At 34.0% G+C, this 14162-nt stretch overlaps 1 protein-coding gene across 1 annotated transcript; it reads right to left on the reverse strand.

Annotated features, from left to right (window-relative positions):
• Positions 1-1119: 1119 nt before the first annotated feature.
• On the reverse strand, positions 1120-14127 carry LOC114355474 (uncharacterized). The gene is made up of 2 exons (XM_028308323.1): positions 13835-14127; positions 1120-4030 (listed from the first exon to the last, which is right to left on the reverse strand). Exons 1-2 carry the CDS (start codon positions 13865-13867, stop codon positions 2399-2401), a joined length of 1665 nt encoding a protein of 554 aa, XP_028164124.1. The 5' UTR covers positions 13868-14127; the 3' UTR covers positions 1120-2398.
• Positions 14128-14162: the final 35 nt, after the last annotated feature.

Raw genomic sequence — 14162 nt, forward strand, 5'->3', positions numbered from 1 at the left:
CATGAACTTCACTACAATATCCATGAGTAGAAAATGAGCACGTTCAAGCTAATAATTTTAATTCAGAAACTGAGGGTCAGTCCATTGTCGGAATGCTTGCATAGTGTTAAATAAATTGTTAGTAATTGCATTATCTTTTAAATTTTCTCGCACATCTAACTGGGAATATTTTCCAGTAGAAAACATTTGTATGGTTGGTTAACTCAAAAACCATGCATTTGTTCTACGTTTGATATAAAGGATATCGTTTATAACAATCCTAGTTAATTCTTATTTATAATTAAAATATAAAATTACATATCTATGTATTACAACATTTATTAAAAACAATTAAAGCTAACGTAAATTTGCTTTTGTAGATAAGAAACCTAGCGAAATATTGAAATTTATATCTATAAATAAGCTAGACTTCTCTGTATCTATTTTAAATTCGTAAATTCGTTCTTGTTATAATCAAAACCTTATTAAAATGATAAACCTACTTATTTACTTATCAACTTAACAATAGTTGTTAAATATAAGTAATATTAAAAAATATGTAAGTAAATACATTATTAATATCAAACTCCATCAAAATGTTTGAGGATGGACAAACTCGTGTATTGGTTGAGGCAGCAAATGCGTAATAGGATCGGTGGAGTCTCATCTTAACAATTAACATCTAGAGACGCCTAGTAACCGAGGAAATAAGAGAGGACAATTGCTCTACTACTTGGGCTTGCACCTGTAATACCTGAAAAGTGCTTTTTATTAGTAGTTTCTAATTATTAGGGGAACTAATTTTAAGCACAAGTCAAGGTTTTTAGAATGTAATTTAATTACGAAGTAGATTTAATAAAAGTTTGACGCAAAATTAAAATTGGCAAGAAAATTTTCTGTCGAACAGCTAGACAGAAAATTACTGTGTGACTGCAGCCCGAGCTAAACGCGAGAAAGTAATAGAATTGGAAGTATACCTAACCGATGCACGATGGTGTGCTACGAAGCTACGAAGGATAACAAGAATACGTGTATTAATATGAGGTTGAATCAACTGATGGACAGCTTAGCTTAATCAATTGTATGAATTAACTATAACATACATTTATCATTTTAATGATCTTGTTTGTTTATTTACCAAAAGTAGGTTTTGTTCCTGAAAAACTGGATATTATGTTACTAAAACATGTAGGTGATTAGTAGGTACTATAAAAATGCATTTTCAGTGACGCACGCGTGTATTACAAGTAAGTGTGTTTGAAAATAAATTAATTAGTCAAAGTAAGTATAAGTACGAGTACACTCAAACTGTCAAAGTAGATTATAGCTTGTCACAATGTTATTGTTGAATCACATTCTGTGATCACATTGCTGAGGCACGATGGTCCTACCATTAATGTTAACATTAAAAATACAAATTAATTAACTAATATTCGGTGTTGATGTTGAGAAGTTGAACAATATGTTGTTGTTAGGTTAGATAAGGCTGCTCCAACGACCTAAACGTATTTAATCTGAATACATTACAATTTATTGTATTAATTACTATAATAGAGTATACATATTACATACATTAAATGTTCATATTCCAAATTTTTTATTCGTATTCCCAGCTAAAACAAAGGTTGATTTTTAATAAAACATTATTGCACGTTTGACCAAATTTATTTATATACAATGTTTTTAATTACTTACTTAAATAGCGAATTAAATTACTATTCATATAATTACAGTGAGTATTTAATGTTTCACAGTAGTTTTATTAATCGACCATGGCACAAAACTCCATACTCCTGTAGATATGGAAATATTTTTAAGATATCCTATTAAAATAAAAGCATACTTAGGGACCTATACTTGAAATTATACTAAATATACACGTTTCGATCAACGATTTTGATATTATTTTAAAATACCATTTTGTGACACAATAAATAAATATTACAGTATTTACGCATATACATATTATATTAGTACCGAATGAAACTTTTTTACTTGATAAATGAATTGTTTTAAAATTAATTGGATTTTAATGAGTGAAATTAGCTTACCTATCGAACTAAACTAAAATTGTCTAATGAATTTCTTACATTTTTAAGTGGACATGACGGAGAACATGCTACTCTCCTTTCAGTCTTACAAATTAAAATAAAGGGCATGATATGCACGCAACCTTAATTAAAAACAGCTAAGCACATGCAAAAGAGGGTTGGCAAGTTTTGCTGGAGTTAAAAAAGTTAATACCTTCTCAAACTTTATATCTTGTCTTATCCGGAAAATAAAAAAATGGCAAACACATGAAAACTGTCGAAGTAGAGCTATTTATGTACTGAACGAGCTAAAGCATAATGAAAAATGTGTAGTTTGAAGTTTCATTTGTTTTATTGCATTTCACATCGGTTTTCTTATGAACTACCTATTACAGCTGTAGGAACTTCATTAGTGCATCGTATATGAGCCGGGGGCTAGCGTCACCGTCTGCCGTATACCGAACACCTCGCAAGGCACCGTCTTCGTTTCTGACTACACCATATTCACCAACAATAAAACCATCAGGAGTTCTTTCCTCGACTCGGTATTTTTTGTACTGCCGACCCTCAACCACGTAGCCGACTTTACAATTCTCTTGTTTACATTTCTCCGTACTGGATTCCTGGACACCATGGCTGCGGCCATCAGTTATAACACTAACTTTTTCATCCACCTCATAGTTTTTTTCCGGGCGTTGTTCTACGGCCCTTTGAGAACTGGGTATATCTGAGGGCAGTGGAACTACGGTAGGCGTAGTAGGGATAGTGGTAGGGATAGCCGTATTTTGCGAAGAGACTTGCCAAGGCGTGTAGTTAGGAAGAGTCTCTGGAGGAAGATTTAACGATGCGGCTGGACTGTAGAACTTTGCTGGTTCACTGTAAATTTTTGCAGGTTCACTATAAACTTTAGCCGGTTCACTATAAATCTTGGCAGGTTCACTATATATCTTTGCTGGTTCACTATAGAACTTCGCAGGCTCACTATAGATCTGTGCCGGCTGACTGTATACTTTAGGCGTTTCATAAAATTGGTTTGAATTACTAGAACCTTGATCGGAGTGAGTGTATGTAGTACTGGGCATATTATTATAATTAGTAGGTTGCTTAGGCGTCTCGTGCACTATATCAAAACTTACTGTCGTCAAACTTACACTGTTCCCCCTTTCACTTGGCGCTTTGTTCGTTAGACCTTGAATATAATTTTTTGAGGACGGCGAGAATGGTATAGATCTGGCGAGTGGGACATTTTCTAAATTCTCAACATCTTTATCTTCATTTTCTGCAGTTATTATGGATTCAACTGAGGATGCCGCTATTGAGTCGTCTGTATCATTATTATTATGCAAATCAAATATTGGTTCTGTACCAGGGATATAACTTTGAGCTACATTGTTTACATCTTTTTTATTCACTTGGTTATGAGGAGGTGATTGCACCATTGGTTTAACTTCTGATATACTTTTATATTCATAACTTTTGTCGTCTATACCAAAAATATTTTTGATCGATGGTTCAGCAATAGAGTCTTCATCTTGATTTTCAAAATTAGTTGATGGAGTGACGGGAGCTGGTTCCGTATTTTCAGTTCCATTTAAATCTTGATGAAACTGGAAAGGGTGAACTTGATCTAATGTATGATGGCCTTTTGCTTCTTTCTTAGCATTCAACTGTCTTATAAATTCTATATTAGCTCCTATTAAATTTGGTGGTAATTCAGTCGTTACTGTTTCTTTTATTTCTATGTTGTTGATGGACGGCGTTGCATAAGTAGTAGTAAGCAAAGTTGGAAAAGTGTTTTGTTTTAAGCTTTCTTGAGTATTTTCGGTATTATTAAAATCACTTTTTGTTTTTATTCCACCGACTGCGACTGACGAAGTGATTCGCACAGAAATCACTTGATCGTTGTTGCTTTCATCTTTTGGTTTGTTGAGAGCATCGTAGGAGTATTGTTGGTGCGTGAAGTGGTCTGGTTCTCCTTGACTTTGGGCAGGTCTCGGTGTTACGATTCCACATTGCAAGATCTGAAAATAGGAAATAAAAAAAGTATTAGCAAATTTCCATCTCGCACGATAAATGAGCTCTCTAAACGCTTTATCATATGTAACTTTTCAAGGTTCATTATTTGCTTATGTACCTAGGTTTTTAGTGAGTTTTTAAAAGACAATAAATTTGCAAATGTAGATTTATATATTACCACGATAAAGAAAATAATTTAGTGACTAAGAAGATCCTGTACCTATATGCCGTGACTCACGAACTGTTATTATTGTGACCTACAATTAAACATCTAGGAAGTGTCGTTTATGTCAACGTCTTATTTCAATCAAGATCATCTTTAATTTTAAGTGGTCTGTACTGAATTTTAAAACATACAATGTCTTTAAATGATCTTTTCCAAGATGATGATATTGATCGGTTCGATTCAATTTAATTTCATCGTTTCCTAAAGTATAATCATATAGTCGCTGGTAATATCGGAATATTGAAATTACAGAGAAAACAACCAAGTACGAGTAAGTACATAAAATATTATTTACGTTACACAGGAGTATATTGTTGTTCATAGTACTCCTGTTTAACGTACAACGACGCTAAGGCAACTTGATCATTGCACCATGTTACTGTTAATTTCCAAATTAAGAATACTCTATAACAGTAGTAGTAGTAACCTATCAATAACATGAGCCTATTCAAAGCAGCCCCTCTTTTCAGTAATTTTGTAGCGGTTCTTTTATTATAGACATGTCGACACGATAAGTGTAAATCGTATAAATAATATTATTATTACTTATAATCATAAACACAACCATCAAATTATTATCATTAGTCAATCGACTTTTTGTATGCCATTAAGTCAGCGCCAGCCCATTTGTCGGCTTCAATACGAGACACTCACCGACATAAAGGATATGTATGCGATCATCAATAACTGATAAATTAGTAAGTACGACAATGTTTTTTACCTCCCACAAGTAGTCAATTATTGTTATTGCGTATGTCCGAGTGATATTGCCGAGCGTTTCTTTTTATGTGAGACAAATAACCAGCTCGAAATATGTTCCGGATACATTGGACACGGACATTTACGTTAACCTGACAGTGTAAAAAGTTAATGTGCTAGTTTGACCTGCGAAATATGTGGAACAGGTTGTGCTCCGGCCAGTAGGAATGCTCCAGACAAAGCCTCGTTTTTACAGCATAATAATACGTTCGATCCACATAATTTAACGTCAAAAGAATCTGAAATATCAGCATTTAGGAATATTTTATAGGCTTGCTTTGATTAAATTGCAGTATTATTATTGTTTTGTATGTAACTATTATTTGAACGTAACTAACAGTTAAACCTGAAGTTTAATATGAAATCTTTGACTTTGAATAAGTTAAAATAATTTGTTTCAGTTAATTATGTAGTTGAAATATTCTAGAATTTCGATTCTAGAATATAACATTTCTAGAATTTCGCGAAATCGTAAATGGAGCATCCTGTAGATTGGTTATTTTTTTGCATTTCTTTAAAAATAGACACGGGTGTGTGAGTAGTTATTGAACGTTAATGGTAATCAGAATAATGTCTCGATGACGAAAATTGATCACGTGTAGTAACTAAGTATGCACTGATTGATAAACGATAATATTAGTGCTGTACTTATCACCTACTTACGACCTAGGCACATTAACATCGGCTTGGAACAACGAGCTTTCTCATTCATTTTGTTTTTTCTAAGTCTAACACGGGTTACCGTAATGGAATATGTTTAACAGGATATGTTTTAAAACAAAGCAACTATCAAAAAAGTTGAAAATCGTGCAAGGGATATATAAAGATTGAATGCTGATTGAGATCGTGAATGTTAATTATATTATTAACATTGAGGTGCGACGGAACATTAGAAACGGAGCGGAAACGGAATGCCAGCCAGCCAGCGATATGACGCTAATTTGAATGGAGTAGGTACATCCCAGTAACACGCATACCTATTGATAAGAAATGAGTATGTAACGTAATTCCTTTCAAATCACAGGTATTTTTTAATACTCAAAATAAATTAATGGGTTAACCCTACTTACTACCTTGATAAGTCAGCCCCTCAGACTCGAGACTCGTACTCTGAAATCTGAAACGACGATTGAACCCGATTCAATCTCAAAGCTAGATTCAACCCAGTGATAGTTAGGATGAATTTCTACATTTGATCCAATAAGATGAAACACGGGTTTGAATCTATTGTAGATTTATAAATCAATTGTGGTTTTGTATTAAGGACCTTAATAAAAGAAACTATTTTTTTGCGGGGAAACACGTTACACAAAAGGCTAGTGCAGCGTGTGGGTGGTGTTTAGGTAGCGATGGCAACTTTTAAAATACGATAGTGGTTCGTGTCTTTGTGAGGTGGTAACATGATGTTATTGGAGTCGGTTTTATTTTTTTTATTTATCATTTAATAATATTTTAATACATCGTTGTGAATCTCATCTGAAGGTTACCTAAATCTTTTGTTTCTTAGCAATTGTTTTAAATTAAAGTTATTTTGTTCCAATTATCGCAATTGATATAAATCTTGTAATTTAATTTAATTATACTTAGGGAGTTCTGTTGCCTTAATATGCACTAACTAGCCAGAGGGAAGTCTAGTCCCAGGTCGGAGTGGCGCGGGCGCTGTCAGTGACCGCGCCGGCCTTGCCTGCCAGCTGTCAGACAATGCACTCACGTCACAGATGAATTCGATGAACGATCGAGATAAAGTCATTTGTTATCTACATCGATAGACTGATAGATGCCGGCGATAGTCCTATTAAGTAACTAATAACAGAATTACGATTACCAAAGTCTACTTAGACTTAATTTATTGCAATACTTTACATATTTAGATCAATTAACATTTATTGAATCGCTAAGTACAGTCGCGGAATGAAAAGGTTCGTCACCTTAGTGTCGGTTTTCGCTTGCACTAGGTACTGTAAGAGTCAAACCTGCCAACATAACAGTGCAAGAAACAGTGCAAAGCAAACGTCATATTTATTTAAATGTTAGCAACATTTAAATAAATATGACGTTTGCTTTGTTAACGAATAAGGTTTTGCTTGTTTATTTTTCTATCCCAGTGCAATGCAATGATGACATTGACCAATTGACAATAGTTTTTTTTATTTAATAGAAATAATAATGGCAGGTTGAACCAACAAGAAGGTTTTAGTTTATCAATCATAATAATCTTCTTGACAAGATAAATCATCAAACAACTTTGATCTGAATAATTTTGAACTCTACTGACGAACTGTTAAAGATTAGTTTCTCTAACTCGAGATTATTCTGTAACATAGTTTCAAAAGGTAATTATGTGCTCGCGATTCGTTGAAGGAATCAATTTGAAAACTGACGAACCTTTTCATTCCCTGACTGTACACACAGATTCTGTCGCTGTATGATAGCTATAAAACGCAATAAGTTAGTAACTAGTAGATTACATTTTTCATACTTACCTGCTTTGTATGAATAAATGTATGAAGTTACTCGTATTCTTACTGACTTTTACAATGGCTCAGTAGGTTTTATTTCATTTACTTTATTAGGAAAATATTCTGATATAAATTCGTCAAAGTTATATGACTTATGATGATTAAGATTAATTGATCACAAATTACGTTATCAAATACTCTTTTGGTGTATTATTAAGCAACAGGAAAAAGCAAACTAGTTCAAAAATTTATATAGCATCAATTATTTCCTCGGTAGATAAGTAGGTAGGTACAGGTCAGAAAAAATAAACCAGATCACATTGGAATTCCTAAACAAAAACGTGGGTGGTACGCGGTTTTACTTCGCACCTATCCGTGTCGCTTCATCGAACTAGGATGATGAGAACAGGTAATTACATTGCATTCAAACATGTCAATATATCTAACCTTAATGTCTATCACTGTAAAGTTACCTTAGGTATTGACCTAAGTGGGTGTAATTGCGGAAGCGAACGAAATTCCGCTGTGAAGAAACTGCGACCTTACACTGAATGTATGAAGTATGAATGGTGTCAGGCGCTAATGTGACCATAAGTAGGCACTGGCTCGTGTTCGCTATTTACATTCAATTGATAGTTCATACCTAGAACTTGTAAATAAAAATGTCTTGGTTTTGTCAAGGCGGAAAAATAAATATTACTTTAATTAACGATGCCGAAACAAATTGCTACTAATATTTTTCGCAATATCATGTAATGGAAACAAGTTGACTTTGTAGCGTGGTTTGTAGGGTTCGGAAAAGGGTCCCAGTAGTTCACGATTTCATAACTACAAGCCAGACAAAAGCCTTTATTCTTTCATTAGAACTTCATCCCGTAGAGGGGTTATCAAAAAATATATCCCACTATCTACTAGTAAATGTACTAGTAAAGTGATAACTTAATGTAACTGCTCATTCGTTTTCGAATCTACATGTGCAACATAAAAGGCACAAATGACAAAAAGCTGAGTACTGGTCCTACGACCTTGATGCTATTTCCTCTTTTTCCCGTCAATGTACAAAATCATACTTACTTTCTAATGAATGGAGCTTTTGAATGTATTTAGAAGATTTACTTTTACCAAACGGAGCTTTGGAATATATTGAGATTGACTTTTAAATAAGGTGACTGACTGACTGACTGACGCACAGCCCAAACTACAGGACGAATCAGGTTGAAATGTGGCATGCAGGTAGATGTTATGACGTAGGCATCCGCTAAGAGAGGATTTTACGAAACTCCACCACTAAGGGGGTAAAACGGGATCCACGCGTACGAAGTTGCGGCCGGCCGCTTGTATTTAATAAATCAGCTCTTAAGCTCTATATCGTAAGTCCTAACTTCAACGAGCGTAGGTAGAGCACCCACAGGCCACGCCCCGCCCGGCGCCACGCTCTTGAACCGTGGTGACAGTCCTCTAAGGCCACGCACAGCTTTTTTGCTTTGATAGAGTTAATACTTATGTATCCTCATTTTACTTACGATAAAGTACTATTGCGTGGAACATAAACTAGGCTAGGAAGAACGGTAGAACAACACTTACCTATAATATACCAAGTTAGCAGACCAGAGGTGGAATTGTGTAAAGTAATCGTTATCATTTGACAGTTCATAACATACGATTATTCTGTCAAACGCTTTGTCTGACTTTATCGTACGTTATGAACTGTCAAATGATTATGATTGCTTTACACAATTCCACCTCTGATTTTACTCGTATAAAAACCATGAATAGATTGTTGTTTATATTATGTTTTAGGTATCGTTGAACACCCATAAGTGGCGTCAGTATAATAAAAGTGACAATGTTTACTATATTCATAAATAATATGTATTAAAACCAACAAAATAGACGTTGAAAGAATGATAGATCACGCGTTTGATTTGTTCTCTGTACTTCAATACTAAGCTATAATTACCTAATTAAAATTATTATTTTAGTAGATTAAAATATCATTGAAAGTTGAAATGCGTGTCTGTATTAAACGATTTCGATATGTTTTACTTCAAAAATACAAAAACCAAAATAAGTTTTAAAATGGACCTAACGCGTTGATGTCTAAAATAGGCCACGAAAATTTGAACGGCGAAATACACATTTCCATCCATTATGTTTATGTATATATTATATTTAAATAGACTAATATATTTATTTTACATAAAACAGGTAACAGTATGAACCTTCCAGTACATTTGAGATTTGGTATCTGGTTGGGAAACGAATAATTTAATCGTTGATTGTAGACAAAAACTTCGCTTTAATGGGCACGTGAAATTAAGTATTAGTTATGGGAATCGAAGCTAATCGAAGTTCCTGTTTCGAGTGTGCAATTATCCACTTGGTCCTTGTCTTGTTAAAGTTGTGCTTATGCGGAGTTTTCAGAAAAGCTTTGTCCCTAGTTGTGAGTATTTTTTGTGTTGAGGGTGAAAATTATGAATAACTTATCTTAAGGACTTGAAACAATGCAATTTAAAACGTTGTTTTCGATATTTTTAATAAAAAAATGCCGAGCTTTAGTACTTGGCGAGAGCTTAGTCTTTAGAATAGAATAGAACACACTTTACTGTAACATGCAGCAAGACATGATCCATAATAATTGCCTTGTGGAATATTTTGCCGAGATAAATTCACAATATGAGTAATAGGTATGTAAGAAGTGCGCATGAATGTACGAGCGTATAATAAAAGGTTTGTTCTAAGGACTGGAAGGTCATCAACTTCGAGGGCGAACTGTCGCAGCCTAATTGAACCGCGGCGCGCGGTCAGCTGCTCGCTTCGCGCATGACATAATACCAGTCATATTTCACCCAATGTTTGAACCGATACTGAACTTGACAACAATTTTAATTTCTACAACAAACCATTCGCTCATAACGTTCTCGAAGGTAAGCAATATTTTACCAGTCTGACTATTGACATTATAAAATATGTGCCGAATAAAAAAAGTGAGCTGCATGTATGCTGATTTTGACGCATTCTTTTATCGCCTGAAGACAAAAAGTGGAAAAATTATATTACTTTGTAGTTTGTGTCAATACACCTTGGCGATCTAACATTGAAACAATCTTTCTATGACCCTAGTAAATAGAGTTGGTATGAGTAGAATGTAAGTGTGTAAGCAGTAGTTTTCTCTGATTTCAAAGTGAAATAAGGCGCTTTGTTAACTTTTCTTTTCACCAATGACTGTATTTCAATTATTATAATACACCTGCTTGTGACGATGACATCTTAACTATACCTACTTTTAATTAGAATTTTACGGTGACATTGGTGATGCATCTGTATGAACAATGGTCTGGGTTGTAACTAATTTCGTAACGTAGAAGTAACGTAACATATTTCAGGTCAATTATTTTCCCGATCATAACTTTAGGTTTGACATCCCTGTCTTTTGTATATACTAAGGACTAATGCACGTGGCATGCCCGTGAGCGGTAATGGACGGATTTGTGTAGTTGCCCGAGCTAGTTATAGTTATGATTACGTTTTCATGCTAAATATCGGCTTCCGTTTGCAATTCTGCGATTATTAACACTGTTAGTATTATCGATTAGCTCGCGTATCTCATTAATCTCATGATATACGAGTGCACAGATCTACTGTCAGATTTGAGTTACCTGATTTATTTCCATTGAAATATAAAAACATGTTTGTTTCATCAAAATCTCCATCGTTTTATACATACCTATAGTAGATATATTCTCCAGTTTTAAACGTGCCAAGACTAAGAAATTATAACTACTTAGTTAAGCTAAGAAGAAGCTTTCATTAAACTATAATCTGATACAATTGTGCCTTATTAAGTGTACGAAAATGTTACGAGTCTTACTTCGGGCATAAAACAATTGTTTCTTTTGTTTTGAGCAAATTACAACATAATTCATGAAATACTCTCAAGTAACGTTAAAAACTAAAATGATTAAAGATGCTTGATACTGTAATTGTATTTAGTACACGACCTCCAATTTTCAGTTGGTTGAATAGTTTAAAACACTGACTCACGAATGTAAAGTCATACACACTTTGTATTTCTGTAAAACATTTCTAGACGAACGCGTAAAAACTCGAACATGACTTCCGATCATGAATTTTGGACTAGCGATTCAATTAGTATTGCATCATTTAGGAAAATGCGAACACGCTTCTGTGGATTTAGATTAACTACAAGAAACGTGCGTAATTCTAATATTGCTTCTATAATAATGATTTAATTGTCCATAATCGTAAAACGTGCGTTCAACTAACTTTTTTTTATTTAAAAATATCTAAATCGCACTATGTTACACATATATTACGTCAGCCAGCTTATAGTTTCTTTGTTTTTGCTTTAAAAAATTAAATTGATTCGTTTACAAAATGTACAATTTATCTGGAAAATACCATCGTTGTAAATCCCAAACAAGTAAACCTATCAAATAAACAGCGTAATTTATCTGGAATTACCTATTTGTCTTTATTACCTTCATATGGACTGCACCGGGCTATTGTAAGTACATAGGGTGAGGCGAGAAAACCAGTTCTGATTTACCAGATCGTGCGGTATTTTAAACTCGAATGCAAATAAATTGGTCGATGATAAAGAACTTGAGAGCACAAAGGGACATATCGTTACAGATACGGCGTGTTACCGCCTCCAACTATAGCCTCAATTGTAACAGAATTAAAAATATACTGGAAACCGATAAAATATTTATAAAATGCGATCTTTCTTTTCTGTCTGTAAATAGCCGTGGGATGTTGGCTCGACTTTTAATGAAAAACATGCTGCACATTGCTCTTATTTCCATTAATTCAGCCATCAGCATCCTTTTACTGACGACGGCACATCAAGCTAAGCTTTGTAGCATCTTGTAAAGGATGCTATTTTCACATCTTGATGTAGATACATTCTGAGAAGGACTATGTAGGAAATTATTATTACCCAGTGCACTATACGAGGCCTCTTGGAAACAAAAACTGTGCAACAGGAAGTGGTCGCGCCCGCGCCTCAACTAGAGCAAAATACTTACTCCTCACTGCCGATCCAGTTTTGTAAAGAGCAACCTGACATTTATTAAACGTATGTCGATGTTTACTTTTTACGTCCACTTCATTATCTATCTCATTGGTTACTGGTTTTAATAATAATCGACAAAACAATTAACATTAATCTTCATTGCAATTCAACAATTCATAAGTTACTCACAATTTTGTCTAAATCATTGTAGATGAAACACCGATTATATTCAAATAATAAGTATGTAAATTAGATTAGGTATTGTTTAAGCCTAAATATGACGCAGTGGAAATCTTTTAAAATAAAAATTCATTACACTCTTTCAAGTTGCCTTCACTGCTTAAGTTAAATAAATTATTAGTATTAAACATGATAATAAATAATAAATAAATTATAATATAATAAGAATATTGCTACGAGTATAGCTTGAGTTTAAGAGAAGTTGCCGTAGAAAGTGAGCAAAGTAAGTATGTAAGTAAGGTCTAGCAAATAAAAGCTTTTTAAGCCTTCGCGTTTAGCTGGAGACTCGGGTTGAAACCTCTTGAGCGTTGCTTTTTAATATTTATTTCGTATTCCACGATACCGGGTTACTTGATACAGCTTATTCGAAATAAACAGTAGGTATTATTAGCTATTCTATTTAACTTTCGTATACTTACATAAAACAAAGTTGCTTTATTGCTTTAAAAACAGCTGAAGAAATAATAAATTGAGAAACTTATGTAGTTAGTAGGAAATAGGAACTCAAAACATGCCCTTAGTTCGTTTTCTTTATATTAATTAGACTAATTCAGTCATGCCTCTCTGCTTTAAGGCATGTTGCTACTGTGTAACCTACCTATTAAGTATTAGTTTAACAGATAGTTTCATTTCGATATTTATCAGTATAATCTTCAACACTGATATTGTATGTAGGTAAAGTTAGCAAATCGACAGCTAGGCTGGCATGACAGGGTCATTGGTTCACGATTACACTGCTTTATATTTTATTATGACATATGTTTTGAATATTCACTATAATAAACGGCATATTTTAATGAATTGCAATGGGGTGACCTCAGGCGAAGGTTTAACATCTATAGGCAATAGGTAATATCTATAATTGAGGTCTAACATTACGGAAAATAGTTTTCTAGTAACTAGTGCGATATTTACTTACGCTCTTCATATTTATTATAATTAAAAAAATATATAAATTGTGTCATTGAGTTCCAAAGTTATGAAAAAAGATCAATTAAAACAGCTGTTACATAAAGTTTTGTTTCTTTTACTGTTCGAGTATTTTAATATAATAATGTGATTTATAATAAAATGTGTAAAGTATTACCAGCAAAAACATCCACAGGGACTTGCTGTTCATCTCGTAACCCCGGCTGCACTCCTGGACGTAGCGCCTGTTCGAGTCTACTGTATTGATAAGGACATGTCCACTTTTTCAGGTAAGATTAACAAAGACATTTTAAAAAAGTTTTCAGGCTAAAGTTATTCGGCGGCTCCAGGTCACAACGTAAAACTAAGCGAAGACCTCTAATTCACTATTCGATTATTCGAATCTGAAAAAGCGACTCGCTTCTAGTACACGAGTGCCGTGCGCGCGCGCCGCGATCGACTACCTACGGCATTCAGTAGTGCTACTGACCTTGCCAATTAAGATT

This window comes from Ostrinia furnacalis, unplaced genomic scaffold (assembly GCF_004193835.3).
Source record: "Ostrinia furnacalis isolate ACB-3 unplaced genomic scaffold, ASM419383v2 OfSCF2414, whole genome shotgun sequence".
Lineage (NCBI taxonomy): Eukaryota > Metazoa > Arthropoda > Insecta > Lepidoptera > Crambidae > Ostrinia > Ostrinia furnacalis.

Coding starts and splice junctions, on each gene's coding strand:
- LOC114355474 (XM_028308323.1), bottom strand. CDS start 13,867: ATGAACAGCAAGTCCCTGTGGATGTTTTTGCTG. Junction 4,031..13,834: donor CCCTGTGGATGTTTTTGCTG/GTAATACTTTAC, acceptor TCCTATTTTCAG/ATCTTGCAATGTGGAATCGT.